General features: G+C 37.9%; 1 protein-coding gene across 1 annotated transcript; it reads left to right on the top strand.

The window, feature by feature from the left end:
- The first annotated feature begins 15,517 nt into the window (after window positions 1-15,517).
- Cpr62Bc (Cuticular protein 62Bc) lies at window positions 15,518-17,020 on the top strand. Its single transcript, XM_089467923.1, has 3 exons — window positions 15,518-15,652; window positions 15,746-15,880; window positions 16,104-17,020. The coding sequence occupies exons 1-3, from the start codon at window positions 15,638-15,640 to the stop codon at window positions 16,503-16,505; spliced, it is 552 nt and encodes a 183-aa protein (XP_089324049.1). The 5' UTR covers window positions 15,518-15,637; the 3' UTR covers window positions 16,506-17,020.
- Window positions 17,021-20,834: the final 3,814 nt, after the last annotated feature.

Below are 20,834 nucleotides of genomic sequence, written 5' to 3'. Positions count from 1 at the left end.
AAATACGCCCATAGCTTATATACCCTTTTAGTGAAATCTAACGAGCATGTAAATCACGCGCCAGTACACTCGCAGACAGATAAACATGCGCCAAGCATGGAAAATATACACATACATACATACATACATATACAAGTGAAGGCATAAATCACAATTTCTTAGCCATTAAGACGAAACCGCAAAGATTTGCGGCACTTCTAAAGTTGATGATGAAGCGAGAGCGTCGGGCTTTGCTTCCTAAACACCATGGCCATAATGGCGACAGTACAAAGGATGTGGCAGGACACCCAAGACGGCAAACCGCGAACACTGCCACAAAACTAAAAGTTACGCTTTAAATATTATTGATGATGCAAATTATGGCGAAAAGCGTGAATTAAAAATACAAAAATTATGAACTGACAAAAATGACTGTTTAAAATAAATACAATAAAAAATAAATAAATAAATATATACATAAATATATAAATAAAAATATATATAAGCAAAATTAATTGTAATATATATTTACTTATTAATTTAATAAATATTTATCTATGTTAAAATTCAGTTTTAAAAACGATTTCTTTCAGTGTACTTGCCTCAGTCGTGCCTCAACGATTTCTCGCTTGTTGCTAACAGGACAAGAGCCGTCACGACATTTAGACGAAGCCAACGGAAATGTTTGGCAGTGCGATCTAAAATACATTTGAATAAGCGACTGGGAATTCTGAGACTTGGGCTTCATATATACATATGCATGTATATATTTATTTATCGTAAATATATGTTTTGCGCTATTCGCTTATATAGGCTCGACATATTTAAGGATATTCTTTTCAAGTAAAAGCTTTAAATCGAATGTTTAATTAGGTACTTAACGATTTGCTAGTTTTTTTTCCTGATCTTAAAGCATGGCTTGGCATTTTCTTTTTTTTTTTTTTTTCTTTGTATGTGCAGACTTGAATTTGCTTTCACTTTACCAAATAGCCGCAAATAAATTCCGGCTACATTCTTTTGGCGGCATGAGGCAAGAGCAACCAGTAAATTACATTTGCACGATGCTCCACCGACCCGCTAACAAATTGCTATGGCATTTCGCTCAGGCTGAGTTGGCTGCTTATAAGTAGGCAGCAGTTGGTAGGCACCCATGTATGTGTGTGTGTGTGTGTGTGTGTAGCTACCTGCAATTTTCTTCACTTTATTTCACACTTGGCCCCGAACAGAAAACACATAAGGTGTGTCCATTTTATCTCGTTGGCCCCAAAAAAGCTGTAACATCGAGTGAAAAACTTTTCTCGGCTGTTTTTGCTTTTGCTTTTAGTTCGCCTACTTAGTTACTTACCAACGACCCAGTTACACTTTCTAGCACTTTACGCCACCTGCCCATGAGTCTGTGTGTCTCTGTGTTCCTCTCTCTCTCTCTCTCTCTCTCTTTCTCTCTCTCTCTCTCTCTCTCTCTCTCTCTCTCTGTGTGTGTGTGGGTGTTCGGTTATATGTGAAGTAATTCAACTATTGCGGCTGCATTTGTTGCTGCCAGGCTGACAACAAGATAAATTAGGCGAAAGTAGTTTGGACAACTGGGCGAATGCGTTACGTGGCTCCAAAGGGTATACGTTATATTTTTAAGATGCCCCAAAACGCACTTTAACCAATTTTCTGCTTTTTGAAATGTATATAACAGCTTTCTTGCCCGAACTCATTTATTTAAAATTTTATTAAAGTCTATAACTTATGTTGTGTATGTGCACTTCGTGCAATATATCCTTCAGGCTATTTACCCTTTATGGATACTCTTTTATAATTTGTCGTTAAGCATTTCGACGAAATGGAAAATGGTATATGTGCTATCACAATATTTATAAAATAAATAGTATTTATAAAATAAATAGTCTGTCCAGGAAGCTACATAAAGTTCTGTTATCCTATAAAGTCTATATCACTCACTGCCTGATGTGGGAGTGCCAAATTAATAACTGCTCAGGTCTCAATATATTATATATTTTCGGTCTCCTCAGCCGATAAGCCTATGAATAATGTATAGTCCATATACCGAGGCATATTTTATCGATTTTTTGAATACATTAAACCTGCTCGGATATTAAACTACTAAGCGCTAGCGTATTTTGCTTTCGCTTGGACTCAATTCTGTTTGCATGTTTTATTTGTATTTATATTATTTCATATATCAATTTATTTCCTTAAATTTTGCTCTGAACTGTTTGTTTACCCAGCTCTTGATTTCTTGATGAAAGCCAATACGTATTCAGCCGTGAAATATCTTGAATATTGACACACTCGTCGCATTATGCCGAACAGCACAAAAAGGAAAGTAAATACTTTTTCCAACTAAACTAGCCGAAACTTTTGAAGTCTGACCAAGTGTTTACTCGGGCATTGAGGACGACTTGCAATGCAAATGGTATTCATTCCAAACGATTTTACCTTTGATTCCAGCTGCTTGTTGACATTTATGGCATTTGAATATTGTTTTTGGCCATTCAATTTGCCAAAGCTGTAATTAAAAGCGAGCTATATTTTACTTTACGAGTACAGCAATCCTCGCACTGCAGCTTATTATCCTTGCAATAATAGCGCAGTTTGCTGCTTTGTGCCACTTTGTTGCACAGGTAGAAGTAATTTTCAGAAATTATATATGACCACTTAAGTTGTCATTAACGTTAACGACCTGGCCAAGAGGCAACGAGAAAAAATATATATGGAAAGGAAGAAAACTAGGCATGTTGAGGGCATTATGAAATGCTTAACAGCCCAGCTAAGTGGCAAGCCGCAAGCTTGTGAATTTGTAGGTTCGGCTGGAGCCCGCCAGCCGTCGGATTTGGTGGCGGTGCCTGTAGTGCTCGGGTAATCCAAAATTAATGGCCTGTCAGTCAGAGCCTCCACGGCACAGGCAACAGCCACGTGTTTGGCCTTTCGGTGCCTCAGCTAGCACGTTGCAATTTCGCCTCATTTCGGCTGCAGCTTGGCCACTTACAACTGCAAGTTCTGCTACATCCTGTCTTTGTGTAAATTTCCGCATCCCTTTGGCAAGTGTTTGTTGGCTGCCAGCGTCGAACCAGTCCAGAGCCGCTTAATCGAAAACGTATGAATGTAGCACAAGCATAGGACATGGCCCACTCCCAAATGCTTATATAGTAGCGCAGGCAGGAGGCAGGAGCCAGCTAGCAGCCGGCAGCCGGCATCTGCACCCAAAGCCGCAACACTCTCTGCACTTAAGTCCCTTTTCATATTGCTCTTTTTCGACTCGTATTCTCCCTCCATCGGCCGGTGGAGGACATAATACCAGAGCAGCAGTCAAGTTATTACAAGCGCCAAAAAAAATATTTTCACTTAAGTAGCTGCCACTATTTTGCTCAATTTATTTCAACATCAAGCTCTTTTTAATTTCGCACACAATTTCTGTGCAATCTCCTCAAGTGTGTGGCTTCCGTTGGTGTTCTTTTCAATTTTACTTTTCAAATATGGCTGCTGCTAGCCCCATAAACATTTACACAGTGCTCTCCACTGGCAATATGATTTTCAATTATTGAACGCCTCCTCAAGTTAAGGAGTTAAGCTAGAAGTGTTTAATTTCAACACTTTAATAATATAATCAAGAGCTGAGTGCGATTTTCATTTCGTCGAAAGAGCATCAATAAAATGTATTAAAATTACCACAAATAATTCAAGCACTCTACGAACTGTCTCCTGCTCAGGGCTACTCAAGTCGAACAGCATCTATCAATAAATTATTCGCCAGCTGCGAAAATTGCACATGAATTTTAAAGTGCGCAGCAAAGTAAGCAAAGCAAACAAACTAAGAATGTCAGACTCGTCTGTACTCTGTAAATATTGCAATAAATTTGATGTCAATAAAGATTTGTTGTCCCTGGCATATCAGACAATATATTCCATATGCTTGTATTTTATAATGAATACCAATTCTTTTATTTTACTTTATTTTATTGTTGTAGCACATTCTCAGTGAGTGGACGATATGAAAAATAATTGAATTATTTTACAAGCACTCGAATTTTTCACACAATCTTTTTTAGACATTTAATTGTATATGAAGTGTTTTTGTGCTTCGAACACGCAGCGATGTGAAAAATTGTGAATATTGAGGCAAGCAAAGAGACTTAAAAGCCTTGAATAATTTATATGCACAGGTGAACATGCAGATACTAAAAATAGTTATAATTAAAGTAATAATAATATTAATGATAATAATTCTTATAATAGTAAATGCAATGACAATAAAGTTAACTCTTAGCTTTCTCCTTCGTCTTAGTTCATGTACGAGCTCTACGCATTAATGAGTATTTAATGGTCCATCATGCAGATTCCTTCTCTGCTCTGCAAAAGGATTGCCAGAGCATGTTTGACTCCATTGTGAGCAGTCCTTCGCATTTTGGCATTTAACAAAGTGTGAAAATGAATTCATTTCACTAATTGAATTTCTGCATTCGACAAGTTTATTTGCTGTATTTGAATATTTATTTTCTTTACGCTTACGAAAATATCCATATATGCAGGCATATTGCTCTGATGAACTACAAATAATAAAGTCAATCGATTTTGGCTTAAACATCCGTGAGCCTTCGACCAAACATTTCAGACAACAAAATTTATTTGAAATTAGAAGATTAAATTAGATCTAGCACTTATAGTTAATTCCAATATATTATATGTTATATTATATATTAAATTTGTATATTTTATTGTCTTCAAATTTGATAATTAACATGCATTAGTCATTCAGAAGTAATTACTGAGTTCGTTCTAAAAGCTCTCTTGAGTCTGTTACGTCCCACGTCTCTCCCATAATAGGCAGACGTGGAAATCTTAGCCCTCACTTGAGTACCATTAGCTGGAAGAGAATGCCAACGCTGCAGACAAAGGTGTTGATAATATTTCAATAGCTTCGCGCTTACCCAATCTGTAAATCAACTGTAATGAGATACAGTAACAGTTACAAGCAGGGCTTTACGGCTGCTATTGTTGTCCAGAGAATCGAGTTGTGGACACTTGGGGCGTGGCCATAAAATTATGAGACGTTTGCGAAACGAGTGACCCATAAAATATCACGTATACGCACAGCAGTGAAAGCAGAAGGACAGAGCCGCACACAAGAACAAGAACACGCGTAACTGGCGTGTATACTAGATGCGCTTTTATGATTTGTGGCATAATGCCAGCCAAGCAACCAGCAGCAGCAGCAGCAGCAGCAACGGTAGCGGCAGCAGCAGCAGAGGCAGCAGCTGATTGTAAATCTATGCGGGCAACCAATCCCTAGGCCGTTTCCCTGCGGTTATTGCCGCTGGGGGTCAGCGCTTGCGGTCTCGGTTGCCTTACCACGACGAGGAGCAGGAGCAAGAGAAGGAGCAGGAGCAGAAGTCCGAGCAGTAACAGCAGTTGCGGCAGCTGTCACTTTCATCTTTAAAGTTTAATAGCTAGAAAAGTTTTCTGTGCTGAGTTTTGGTCAGAGATTTGGGCAGATAGCCGGCACGTCTTGGCAGCAGCGTTTGGTGCTGTTGCTCCAGCTAATCCCCAGTACGTGTCCTGCCGCCGAAACGTTTTCGTAAATATTTATTTATTATTTACTCCTCTGATCGTCCTAGGGCTCACCTTGTTGGCCAAAAAAATTGACTTGACATTGCTGGCAGCGAGGATCCTGCGTGTCCTTTTCCAGTACGTGCCACGGTGCACAACGGCAAGCTGTCAAGCACGGCGTATACTTAATATTAATTACATAGACACCACAAAGCAAAGCAACCCAACTATGCCTTTGCCTCTCACTAATCTTTGACTGTCTCACTAAAAATCACACAAAATCTAGCAAACATTTGAAAGCAAAGTAACTGAAGATGATAAACATCTTCAAAGCTGTCCTGCTACACTGCAAGAATTAGCTACTACATTGTGCAATCGTCATGCCAGTGTATACACTGTAATTGGTCCAGTTAATTATATTATTAAGTCGTTAGCTAAATTACGTTCACCGAACTCGGTTGAGTAATGCTCTTATCGCCTTTTGCTGCAACAATACATTACAATATGGGGAAGATGGGGCGGGGTCGCCGTGATTGATGGGCCTCGTTCGGGCTACACATGAAATTCAGCCATTAAAGCAACATGCATAAGGCGCAAGTAAGAACAAAACTCAAATTGAAATTCTTAAAGAAATCTCATTTGAAGACAAATAAGATAAAGTTGAGGCACAATTGCATGCTAGTTTTCGCTCAGTGTATGTGTAGCTATTCAGACGGCAGTCGTATGGAACACCCATCCACTTGCAATTAACACTTAAATTAATTCATATTAATTAGGGCCCATTCCACATCAAGCAAATGAGAACACACTTAACGCTTGGGGCCGTTTGGCCTTTATGGTCCGAATTTTCGGGTGGGGCGGCTAGACCGTAAAGCAAGTCAGCTGAAAGGGGCGATACAAAAAGTAAACGCATTTAACCTCAACGCAATCAACATGGCAAAGCGGCAAATACTCGTATAATAAATAACAACAACACAGCAACAAATAGCCGAGTCCTGCCCAGACACAACAGGGCTCATTAATAAGGAGCCCTAACGAAAATGTTGGGCACAGCAGGATACGAGTGCCATAGCCACAACCACAACTACAGCAACAACAACAACAACAACGACAGCAACAAACCAAAGGCAGAAAAAAAAAACAGAGTCCAAGAAAATATTAATCACGTTTAATATGTTGCAGAAATTAGCAACATCTCTGTGGGTCGAGCTCACGAGTTGCGGTCAGTTTGGCTTCAATTTGCTAATTATTATGAATTCTGATCCGAGCCGGAACTGGCAGAGTCTGCAGAGCTTACGCATGTATTTGGTTTGCATATTTTAGACGCAATGGTATATAATGAGTGTAAGCCATAAAACAACTCTGGCTGGATAGCCGCAATATAAATGGCCAACAATGAGGCATGAAACAACTTGCATGCAGTCAAAAGTTTGAGTCGAACTTTTTCCCTTTTTACCAAAAACGTTGTAAGCCAAAGTTGGTCGCTTCTGGCATATGCAAATAAATGGCATAAAAGTCAAGGTAAAAAGCGTGTAATGAACTCTGCATGCATTGGCTGCCACAGATCATGTTTCGACTCTGTGAGTTAGCCAAAAGTTAGACCAGCCGGATGTCATACATTAAAAATATTTAACTGTGACTTCAATTAGTCTCTAAAATGTATATATAGTCCTTTATAACATCTACTATATTAGATCAAAAATAACAAGCTTCTATAAACTTTTCTTACACAAAATAGAAAAGTTTTCCCATATAAGCTGCTGGCTGCTGTTGCTAGCAGCAGCTGCTCTTGCCAAATGGTTAGGGCCGATGTCAAGTTGAGTTCGTTATTTGAAGAAAGCAAAACACAAACTGAAAATGCGGTTTGCATCAAGTCAGTTTAGGAAATAGCTTGGCAAATGTGCGCCGAGCGTTTCTGACAGCTCGGAATAATAAACGTATACTTTCGGTAAGGTAAACAAACAACATGCAGCATGCAGCATGCAGCAAGCTGCAAGCAACATGCATTACGCAAACAAACACAATTGTGGTAAGTTTTTGGCAGAATATTAACATCGCAGTCTTATTTCCTATTCACCATGCGCCTTGATTGCATTTCGCCTGGCAATCCTGTCGAACAGACTATGCCAAATCCTTGCTCCTTAAGCAGCGGAAACTTAAGCTTTAAATGTTTCTGTGGCTTGGTTAAAAGCTAAAAAGCAAAAGAGCCTTAAAAATGCTATAACCAATTCTTGCTATATCAAAATAGAATTGAAATTTAAACATCAAATACTTCTGTAGTTTAATTTTAGACACGAATTCGGAGAAGATGGGAACATATAGTATAATAAGCATGATTTATTTATTTCCCTTTTAACCTTATTTCAAGCAGCTCACGGCGAGCACTCTTGAGCTCTCCTGTCCACAAGAATATGTTCTAAACTGCTTTAATGTGGAGGCACCCCCTCCCCGCTGGCGCATTTATTGACACACCCCTAACAAAGACACGACCACAGAATCCCAAAAACTTTCAGGCGTAAATTTCAATCAGACCGCTTAATGCGTGCCACTTTACCGGTACAACGCCCACAAACAAATTGTCTGTGAAATTTCGTGAGATACACATTCAAGCTACCTAAGTATACAGCCAACAAACCACCTAACCACTCACCCACACACAAGCACAAGCACACCCACACACACACACACACATGCACAGTGTGTTCGGCCGTGTATATCCGCAGGTGTTGCTAACTACAAGACGCTTGATTGGGCATATTTAGGCACTTCTAAGCGCAGATGCTAAAATTACATTAATATTAATATTTTGCCAGCGGCAGCAAATGACAAACATAAACTAGTTCCCAGAGCTAATCAAATATAGCTGCGCCGGGTGGGTAGTTTGCAAAGTATGTCAGTTCGCACGCGACCGCAAAACTTTAAAGATAAGAAGAGCCGACTTAAGTGTGCAGCTTAAAGGCTTCAGTCCGCAGTAAAGCAGCTTGCGTATTCCCTTTTTACATTCAGGATTCGTATTTGTTTTCGACTCAATTATGAATTCACAATGAAAGTATAGAGTTCACATTTATTCGAAAGCTGCTTTCCTTTGTTGCTTCTCAAGACTATTTATGAATGGAAAACTACAAGATTGAGTGACCAAGAGAGAGGGCGAGGCAGAGAAAGAGAGAGAGAGAGGAACGGAAAGCAGTTATTGCAATTTTATGATAAATTTGAAATAGCTGCGCAGTTTCGATAAAGGTCATTTAAAAGCAAAGTGTACTCGACGTTTGCCTACGTTTCGGGAAGGCAGCACAAATAATTTTACGCACAAGAGCACAATAAGCAGACGACTCCTCTGGAGGAGCCCAGCCGGCCCCACCTTGAGAGCCATGTAGCTACCATTCAGCTATCGAGCTGTGTTTGGACCAAACAGCAGCGTCATGAATCAAGAGTCCTGCTTCCCGCTGTGGAAAGGAATTTCAAGACGAGGGCACAACAGACCCCAAAATCGCATTGCCGCTAAGAAAAACATTGTAAGATGTGAAAGCAAAAGCAGAAGCCAACGGAACGGAAGCAAAATGAAAACAAAAAAGAACAAGAAGAAATGAAAAAATTGAAAAAGAAGAAAAGCTGAGTGCACAAGCTGCGCGCTGGTAAGAAAATGTAGACGTAACACTGTAAAAAATTACTTATCTGCGCCCAAAATGATTTATTGGCCCAAATGGCAAGCAAATAGCATTAAAAGTGTGGTCGGGGCCTGGCCGAAGGGTTGCTGCATAAATAACCCAAAACGAGACGCCTGAAAATGTGAAAATAAAATGCTACAGGCGTGTGGGCGTGTGGGCGTGTGGGCGTAGGGACGTTTGGGCGTGTCCAACTGCTGGGGCAGATCTCAACTGAAGGTAAACTATGCAAACACGCAGCCAACAACGGCTCTTGGCCAGGCGAGAAAACCAAATTGCATGAAAAAACTTGCGAAAATGGAAATGGCAAACGGTCAAGCGACGTTCATAACTGTTCAAGCAATGCCAGGCAACAGTTGTTCAGGCTCCTCTAGCAAATGCAACATCAGTTTACTAATTAACTTTTCATTAAAAAATTTTTTTAAAATTATTTTTATTTATTCTCAAGGTTTTTAATATTTCACTACATTTAAATGGTAAATCCGGCTTAGCTAGAATTATTTTCATTTTTGGTACCCATTTTTTGAAACCAAGTTCATTATATAATATATACTCTTACGATTTTCGACATTCTGGCACCCTAATCAAAATGTAATGAAAAATTAACATTCGACGGCGGCGGCTTTTAAAAGTTGGACAGCTGGACATGGCCAGCCTTCAGAGTCGAAACAATGCGCTAAGCAATCAACAGATCGACATGCAGGCCCAACAATGGACTAGACAATAACTGGAGCCAATAAATCAGCCAGCCAAGCAGCCTTTTCCAAAAACTAGAACAATGAGCACAAACAATGATAATGCCAACAATTATTAGAAGCGAATTCGATACGGCAAACTTAAACAAGTAAGAAAGCTCCAGTCGAGACTGCTCGACTAGGAGATACCCTGAACCCTCCAAGCTGATATTCTAATCATTCTGCACTTCTTTTATACACACATACATACACATGCATCCACACGCACGCATAAGCCTGCGCTCTGCTAACTGCGCAGTAAGCAGCGACTGCGCTTGGGCTGCGCTGCAGTGTGGGCAATATTATGAGAATTTATTTGTTAAATAATTTCTTTTGTAGACATACGATCTTAATGAAACTTTTAGAGCGTAATCATATGGTGAATATGTGTGTATATTCCAAAGCCCAAGTCTCTAGTATTTGAAATACGCTTTTTACAAAAGTGAGGGTGAGGGGGTGAATTTAAGGGTGGGGGGTAAATTTACACAAAAACCGAAATTGTATAAATTGCATATAAGCATACATTAAAAATTTGGAGACTCTAGCAATAAGGGTGTAGAAGATATAATTTTATAACTGGTTTTCGATAAGGTTTTTTATCGATAAAAAAAGATCGGGATGAGTTATCGATTTTTAATGATAAACTTGATATGCGCGCTGTAATTACGGACATTTTAAAAAAAATTTGAAGTCTCTAGCTCTTGTATCTTCTGAAATCGACGCGTTCATACATACGGACGGACGGACGGACGGACGGACGGACGGACGGACGGACGGACGGACGGACGGACGGACAGACAGACGGACAGGGCCAAATCAACTCAGCTCGTCGCCCTGATCAAGAATATATATACTTTGTGGGGTCTGCCACGCCTCCTTCTGCCTGTTACATACTTTTAACAAAACCATTATACCCTGATTTCCCATTTTCAATGGGTTCAGGGTATAAAAACGGAAATGTTGTAAAGTTGGCTCAGCTGCCACGCCCACTGGCCGGGTCGATGGGTGTGCAGCATTGCGAAAAGCAACTAAAATGCACAGCTACAAAACACAAATTGTAAGTCTCCCCGATTCGTAAGGCAATGGGCCGGTTCCACTTTTGGAGCTGGGCTCGCTTTGGCGCTGTGGTCATGGAAATTTGAACGTTGGCTCCCGCTGCCGTGCCGCAACACAATGCTCCCCCCTTCTCCACGACTCCCACTCCATTTGCCTAACAGTCACACAAGGCCGTCGTGATCGACTATTCGACACAATTGCATAGATTACATTATACTATCTAAGCCTTTTCTGTGCGCCCTATGTAATTGAACGGCCGATCAGCCACGCCCACAGCTGCGTTGACTTTGACATTAAGCTGTCAGAAAAGCCAACGAAATTTCAATTTGCTATTGAATGCTGGGCGAGAAGAAAAGCTGTCAATAACAATGAAACATTGTATAGCTATTGAATGACCTTATAGCGAATGCACTTTGCTTTTCAATTCATTGAATTGAGGAGTTTTCTTAAGAAATTTACGATTTAACATAAATTTACATATATTTAATCAAATTTATTGGTCATGAAAAAACTCTCATTAAATTTCTATTATAATACATAATTGGATGACTATATGCCTATATTAACTACATTCGAAATTTACAGATACTTTATAATATATATAATATACATATATACCAAGAAACATTCTTAGCTCTTTCGACTAGCCAAAGAGACTTTTAACAGCATACAGATTATCAGATAAAGTACATATAAATGCGATAAAGTACATTTTGAAATTCCATATAAATTCCACACACACACACAATCCATTTTGATAATGACCTGCATATTCGTGAAACACCTTTAGAGCGGATTATTTATTATCTCGTCGGCGCTTTTATGAATGATTTTTTCATGCTCTTTTGGTCAATCTTTGTGGTATTTGAATTCACCGATTTACCATTTCCATTCGCAGCCGCAGTTCAAGGTCGCCGCGTAGTACACAAATTAATAATTTTCAAATGCAGTTCCTTTGTGCACTGTTATTCGTAGAGCAACTGTTGAGTTGAAAATGATTTGCCTCAATAAGCTGCTTATTATAATTTCCACACAATTATTTTAATTCATATCTTGGTTAATATGACTACCCGAGTGATCTGATACAATTGCTCAAACCATATACTATTACTTTTTCGCGGACAGACAGCGAGCTTGCATATATTACAAAACAACGGACAACAAATTTGCCACTCAATCAACAGCAGCGACAACAACACAGCAACAACAACAACAACAACAAAAATAACAACAATAGCGAGCAACGCACACAAATTGCTTTAATTGCAACAAATTTTACGAGCACTCAGCATCAACTTGAAGTCTGATGGTAAGTTTATGGAGATTACGAGCCGCCAGGTAGCCGACTCACCAGGCTGCCGCACAATCGCACAAGATAAGTCAACAATTGCTAGAGTCAAACACCCGCAACTAGAAATATGCTCGAGTTTCAAATGTTTAACTGCAGCGCTAACTGCCATTCGCAGCCATAACAGCCAAAACCCAATCGCAGACAGCATCCAACATCACGAGAGAGTCGATTTGCCTGCCTTAATGTTCATGCTTGCTCGTTTCCATGAATCGGATTGCAGCTATGTTGGCTCGTTGCTTCTGGACTTCTAGCTTGGTGCATTTCGTAGACCGGATCTAATGCAAAACAAGACGTAAGCAATTGCATGGCCGCATGGCCCGTATAATTATATGAAAACTAAGCGCAAAATATGGCAAAACTCTAATAGCAATGAGAGCAACGGCAACAACAATAAACACGTTTGTAATTGTCATCGTGCTCTCGTTTTCTGGGCGTTTTGCCTGCACACAGCACAGTGTCCAGAGACACAGGCACAGTGGTTCTAAAGTCATATTTGTGCAGCAATATAAACAAACAGTTGAGATGATCTGCTGATATGATTCACTGGAAATATGTTGCTCAATGAAAAACTAAAATCAAGTAAAATTTGTATAGAGCTAAAAAGGTTTCTATAAAGTGCTTTAATGTTTCACATATGAATTAATGAATTGGCGAAGTCTAGTGAATAGAAGAAGAGACTGCGAAACGAAATTAAATTTTATTATAATTAAGGTATTTTTCAGTCAAGTATATTAAGGCTTATGCAGAAATAGAAAATTTCAAAAATTGACTTATACTTTATTCATTATATTATACTGGATTGATTTTTGTGGGAACTTTAATTATTAAAATAATAAAATAATAACTATTAAAATAAAATTATTAAACAATACAAATCAAATGAAAAGTATTTTCTCTGATAAAGAACTACACAAAACATCGCTATAGAGCACCATACAGCTCCAATTAAAACTACAGACATACAAACCTTGGACTATGCACACATTCTCCGTAACTCATTTGAAGACCCATTTTTCTTCAATCCTACATGATTCGCTGCAACTCATTTCATACCATAGGCCCCTTTATCTTCAACGGACTAACGGAATTACTGACTGACTAACTGACTCATTGACAACTTGCATACAAAACAACAAAAATTAGAGACGATCATAGTGGATTATCTATGGCACAACAAGAGTATGGTATAATAAAAATGGCAAATAAACTGTTACAAATCTGTTTAGCTCTAAAAATCCAATGAGATCTACCACTGCGATTGCCAGTAATTGTTGTAGCGACAGTTAGTGAGCCGTTGCACGTTGTCGTCGTGCTAACCTTGAATCGATTGCTACAATTTTGTAAGTTCACGCTGGCCAGCCATGCAGAGCAAACCCCAGACTTGTCCCCGCTGCCCGGCTGCCTCTTGATTTGATGCCAAAGCCAGAGTCACAGCTGGAGCTACTAATTCAAGACAATTAATTAAATAAGCAAAGCAGAGCAACAACAAACAAAAGTGTCATACACTATGAAGTACGGTAAACTGACCCCTGGCCACACACTCATTGTATGAGGTCTCTCAGTCTCCTCCTCCTTTATTACGTACCACCTACATTCGCTAGCTCTTTTGCGCAAGCATTTTTTGTTTAATAAGCCGAACGACCTACATGGTAATCAAAAGTCCGCGGAGCATGCCACAAGCATAAATGAATCATGTGAGCTGTAGAGGAGGTCGATCAGGTGAGAGAGAAGAGAAGGCGAGGGGGCGAGGGGCGTGGCAGCAGATGAAGCACAAGAACACGAAGTATGCAATGCCAGCATAGACAGCAACAACAACTACAATGAGCGCATGCAATCTACGTTACACTATGAGAGGCAACACCTCCGCCCACCAGACAATGTTTAGTTCCCATTGCTTCATTCAATTTATTAGCAAATATATATGTATACAATATTTGTACGTTACAAAGTAGACAAAAATGTATAAATATATATATTTTTTTATAAATATATAAATATACATATTTTTTGCATCGTGTTTTTCTTTTCGTTGAAATTTGTGCTAGGGAGAGGCCAAAGTAATTATATCGCATTGCCTAATTTACAATATAAAATATTTTGATTTGTTAAGATAAAATATTTATACATGAATTATTCATGTTTTGTTATTAAATTTAAATTGATTGAGATTGAGTTTATTGTATAAAATTCAATTAGTTTACTCACTTTATTATCTAACAATAATAACATAACAATAATAACACAATAATAGCACAAGTTGTTAATTTAGTTTTTTAACAATTTATAGATAATTTATTGTATCAAATTATAAACGTATATATGATATATGTACATATATTACATATATATGAATGCAGGTATGGCTAATCTTTCGTAAATCCTCTTTAAATTATTAGGAATTTATTATTATTTATATACTATTATATTCTTATTATTATTTATTGTTGTCAAGATTTAATTCTAAATAACAATTTGTTAAGCCAGAGCGACAAAGGCCTTCAGGCATATATTATTTCATATATGACCAAATTGTATTCATTCTCAACCAGATCGTATGATATTATAGCTTTTATATTTTGGTATCATTATGTACACAAATTCACATTTACGATATTATAGTAATATTTAATACATTCCTATATGTAATAAAAAAAAAATAAAAAATTATAAATCAACATATATAAAACCAAATAGAATTAATAATTTTTTTATCAGACATAATTATATTCAAATTCCAAAAATTTCAGAGTCAACTTTGAGTCACATTTACCAACAAATGTTCGTTAATGTGTAGAGCAAAGCAAAGACGCAAACCACAATATCAGCACTAGCAGTAGCAACAACAACAACAATAGCAGCAACAACAACAACAACAATGCACAGTCCATTTACTGACGTCTGACTGAACTTCACTCTCGTTTTCACAGTCAGCGTCGGCGCTGACGTCGCTTTTTGCTGCCGGCGCTATTGTCGTTAATGTTGTTGCTTTTGTTGTGGTTGTTGCTGTTATTGTTAAGTTTGTTGTTAATGCTGTTGCAACTTCTTAAGCTTTACTTGCAAATGGCAATTGTTTCAGCCAGCGCCGCCGTCGTCGCTGCTGCTGCTGTCGACCAGCCGTTCGCTCGTTCGGCTCGGGGGTAATCGTGTAGCTTTTGGCTTGATCGGTCGGGCGTTGTCTTCGGATATAAAAGAGACTGCCTTCTGGGTTCTAGTTATCAGTTGAACTACGCTCAACGTATCGCACACACGCGCCGCTAACCAGGAAATAAAGCCACCGCAAATCCCAACTCTAAATCCTTCAAATGGCTTTCTTCAAAGTGAGTGCTTACTGTGGCTACCTACAGTGCCAGCCAGCAGTACTGTGCCCAGTGTGTCTATATTGTAATAATTGTGCTCTATTTTGGTGCTAGTCTCTGATATGCTTGGCTCTTGTGAGCATCGCCTCCGCCGGTGTCCTGCATAGCGGTCCCGCTGTCTATGCCGCCGCTCCTGCTCTGGGCTATGCTGCTCATGGCCACCACCACGATGAGGGTCTGGATTATCACGTAAGTGAATTGCAGCAGCTGGAATTAATGCTGTGTGTGCCAGGGTCATATGTCATGCTGACATTTAGTGCGCGTTTTCTCACGATTGTCCATTAGCCAATTAGCATATTGGCCAATTGGCATCGCGTGCATCTTATATTCGTGCCTAGCTAACGTAAAATCTTCTCCCTCTCTCTCTCTCTCTCTCTCTCTCTCTTTGTCTCTCTTTCTTATCTCTTGGCAGGCCTATCCCAAGTACCACTACAACTATGGCGTCTCTGACTCCCATACCGGCGATGTGAAGTCCCAGCATGAGGTGCGCGACGGTGATGTTGTCAAGGGCTCCTACTCTCTGGTGGAGCCTGATGGCTCCGTGCGCACCGTGGAGTACACCGCCGATGATCACAATGGCTTCAACGCTGTTGTGCACAAGAGTGCGCCCACTGTGCACGCTGCGCCCGCCGTCCATGCTGCTCCTTTGGTTGCCCATGCTGCTCCCTTGGTGGCCCACGCTCCTGCCATCGCTCACCATGTGTCTGCCGCTCCAGCTGTGGCTTATGGTGGCTCTGTGGCACATCATGCCGCTGCTGTGCCCGCTTACGGCTATGCCACCCACAATGCCCACGCGCATGTCGCCCACTACTAAGGAATCTGCTTGGAACATTCACACAGCTCCCCACCCGCCCGCATCCCATTTGTCATGCCTATTCTTTCATATTTATTAAACACACGTTGACGACTTAACCAATGCGCCTTGGCTTCCAGCATCGCCTGCTCAATACTCAAGTCACTCAAGTTCACTTATACGGAACCATCAAATGGCATCCATCTTGCTCGCACACATGCACCGTCTCTGTCTCACTTATACATCCATACATACTCACATACAACATTAAACTTCTCTTACTGTATATACTGCCAACACACAAACGCCCATCAACAAAGCCACGCCCACAAAACCACGACCCACGTAATTGCATAAACGAAAGATGATCATGAAATGGAAGATGATGATGAACAGAAGAACTCCGCATGGAATGTACATACACAAATATAAATTGGGAATTTATATCTTGTAACATGTCTCATAATTTCTGCCTAGTACTTAAGTTGTATAAAATGCTATAAATATAACCTGTAGTAAATTACAGAAAACCAAAACTGATTAACTTTTACTTCACCAGCAGATGCGAGTATATCTGTAAAGATGTGTATAGCACATAATTATCGCTTCAGATAGTTCTCAGCATTTAATTTATGCGAAAGCGATTGGTTTTTAATTGTTTATAATTTACAATACTTATTTATATAGCTAAGATATGATAATTGCCCAGCTCATGATCATAATCATGATCACATGATTGACAATTATGGGTTAGCTAAAAACCCAGCTAGGTACTAATAGCTTATTAGTAACCATTTTGAAAGTTAGTATCAAGAATATATCGTAAATGTTTATTCTTACATACATGAATAAATTAAGAATGCACTTATTTTGCTCATACTCATCTAACAGTTGTCTCTACTCTTATAAACATAGTAGATTGAGCGTGATTTAACATTCTCTTGAGAATTGCAATCATCTATATATTAATATTAATATTATCTGTGTAATATCATATTTTTATCAGTAATTTTGCTAACCTGATCATAGTATAATAATAATAATAATAATAATAATAATAATAATAATAATAATAATAATAATAATAATAATAATAATAATAATAATAATATTAATAATAATAATAATAATAATAATATTAATAATAATATCATATTTTTATCAGTAATTTTGCTAACCTGATCATAGTATAATAATAATAATAATAATAATAATAATAATAATAATAATAATAATAATAATAATAATAATAATAATAATAATAATAATAATAATAATAATAATATTAATAATAATATAGTAGGATAATATATGTTGAACTAATTTTACGTACATATGTATATATAATTTTTAATATTTTATTATCCCCCATACACACGTACATAAAAGCAGGATTTAATATTGATTTATAAAAATGTATTGTACATTCTTTATTGCTAACTAAGCTAAGTTAGCTGGCGCGCCCAAATGACTAGATTTTTGATACTGAGATCACAAAGCGGTTTTTTTAGTATCTCGCATGTCTCATGTTTTTTTAAATTTTAAATAAATAAATCAAATAGTTTTCTCTATCATACTTTTAGGCTGATAAAATTTGAAATTTTGTTAAAATCTACTTTTAGGAAAAATGTGGATTTTATATTTTGTGAAATACATTCCACATTCCATAAAATTATTATTTTTTTGTATTTTTTTATTTAAGTTTTTAGGAACCACTCAGATCTTATTGTTGCTCTACTGTAAACATTTTGTTTTATGAAGATTGATTTCTTTTTTTTTTTTTTTTTTTTTTTTTTTTTTTTTTAAATATATTTATTAAGTGTAGAACCGGTACATCAAAAATAGAACCATAACAACACAGGGAAGGTAAATTAATAATAGAGCCGAACCCCATACCGAGTTATGGGGATTTTAAGTTGTGGAGGTTTTACTATTGTCCAATAGTTTTGGCAAAGCCTTGCCGTTTGAGTCTTCTTAGAGTATGAAGATTGGTAGGTTTAGCTTTGCTATTACTTTAAATGTGTATTTGCAGAAGGGTATTTCTATTTAGTAGATAAAAAGGGAAAACAAAATCTTCAAATGATTATAAAAGAAAAACTTTCAACGACAGCTTAGTTGGTCAAACCTTAAATAACACACGAATTGACTGCTTTTATTAAAATACTATCAACTAAAATTTTGTAAATTAACTTTATATGGGAAATTATATGGTAGTAGTAATATAGTAGAAATAAAATATGTTAAAAAGAAATATATATATATATATATATATATATATATATATATATATATATATATATATATATATATATCTAATTATATTTATTTTGAACAATTAAGGCACATTGCTCGGCCATTAGACTTCCACTTGATACATAAATGATGCCACTGAGCAGTTCATATTTGATAACAAACGTCTTTAGACAGGTGATTGTGTTTCTTTTTCCCGAGTGGGCGAAACTTTATGTAAGTAACAGAAGTTATGAACATTTAAAACAAAAAGTTGAGCCGAGCTAGTTGCTTCCGCCATCCACAAATCTTCGCATTTCCGTCACTTTTATGTCTAAGCAGTCCACAGCAACAAGAAAGCGACATATTGATCTCTTAATGAACGCAGATATTTGGACACAAAACGAAAAAAAGCAGAAACAAACAAAAATAAAATAAAGAGCTCAAGTCGCTTGAAAACTGGCGCAAAAATACGTATTTATCATAGACTGAAAATCAAAACCCAGCGAAGCGTTTAAATGTGCGCTAAAAACACAAAAAGAATACATGGAAAAAGTAAAGCAAAAAATACCTAAAATAAGTTATACGTGCACTCCATTAATTAGACAGCGACTCGTCTGAGAGATCGGGCTGTTGCTGTTGTGGCAGCTGCCCTCTGGCCGGGTTCTTTAACAGTTAAGGTCATCTCAATTGGGTTTTTCGCGTTGCTAGGAAATGCCGGAAGGAAGTGCCGGTAGCTGGCAAACCCAACGCCCCAGTGTTTACTTATGCATAATACCCCAAAGCTTAAGTAAAGCTTAAGTAAGTCAGCTAAGCATCTGACTCAGTGACCAGCAAAAATTTAATGAAAATGTAAGCAAAAACTGGTAGCCACTGCTCCAATAACCTTTTCATAACCACATTTCATTCGCAGCACACGAAATAAAGATGTGAGCGAAATATCAGCTATGCGGCATTGCTGGAGTCTTCTTCAGCATTGAAACGACACTGGCTAACTACTTTTTGCTGCACTTGGCCAATTGATGCGAGTAGTTGACATTCAAGTAGAGCTGCTTCTCCTGCCCCCGTCAACACGTGCTTGGATTGGACTGGATTTGTTTTGTTGGTAGTCTGTCGCGTACCATCAAGATACAAGTCTCAGATATGCATCGACAGTTAAAGTCGTTGATACAATTTATAGATAATCACATACTGCGGCTGTGGCTACTGAAGCTCTTAGAGCTCTGACCACCTTTTGGATGTGCATCGTTTGAAATTAGAAGGCACAGTGCACAGTGGTTTATTTGTTGATACATTAATTAATATTGATCTTTATAATTGGTATTGATATTAGTAGTAGTAGTAGTAGTAGTAGAACTATTATGGGGATTCTTTATGTTGGTATATAATTATAATTATTGGCTATTTTGTTTAGCATTAGTCTTAGTATTTGTATTATTCATATTAGTTTTACTATTAAAATTAGTATTATCCGTATTAATTGTATTACTATAAGATATATATATATATATAAGTAGTATGCTTAATAAGAAATACAGCGTACTCCAAAAACCCCTATTTTAAGTCATACCATAGTATGACTTAAAATTAGTATCATTAGAATTACTATGACAAATGGTACTATCTATCATTAATTAGTATTATCATTCACGTTCGCGTTACTAATAGTATTAGTATGACTTAGTATTGTTATCAGCAATAGTATTACTACATATGACAATTAGTAAAAGTACTTGCATTATTATGAATATTCGCATAAGTATAAGTGCAACTATATAGTATTAGTATTAGTTCTGCTCGTTGCCATTAACTTTTGCGAACCACTGTGCCATGTAAATGTCGCCGCGTCTGTCGGCGTAATTGAAAAATACCATTAATAATTAACTATTGCCCAGTAGATGAGCAACTTAGCAATTGAACGACTGGATAGTCGAGCCACTAAGCAACTGGGCAGACATAATTACAGGTATAAGAGATTTGTGTTTTGCCGCGCATAAATAAACATTTCAACAGCAACAGCTCAAGAGCTGTGCGGATTCACTGGAGGCTGGCCGAGATGTGTATCTTTGTAGTTATGCATGCCGCCTGTCAGCATCAATTATATAACGAGAGCTAACTGGA

Source organism: Drosophila arizonae, chromosome 4 (assembly GCF_054131065.1).
Source record: "Drosophila arizonae isolate 15081-1271.41 chromosome 4, UAZ_ARI_1.0, whole genome shotgun sequence".
Classification (NCBI taxonomy): Eukaryota; Metazoa; Arthropoda; class Insecta; order Diptera; family Drosophilidae; genus Drosophila; species Drosophila arizonae.
This window is presented reverse-complemented; position numbering and strand designations above follow the sequence as displayed.

Coding starts and splice junctions, on each gene's coding strand:
- Cpr62Bc (XM_089467923.1), top strand. Junction 15,881..16,103: donor ATGAGGGTCTGGATTATCAC/GTAAGTGAATTG, acceptor ATCTCTTGGCAG/GCCTATCCCAAGTACCACTA.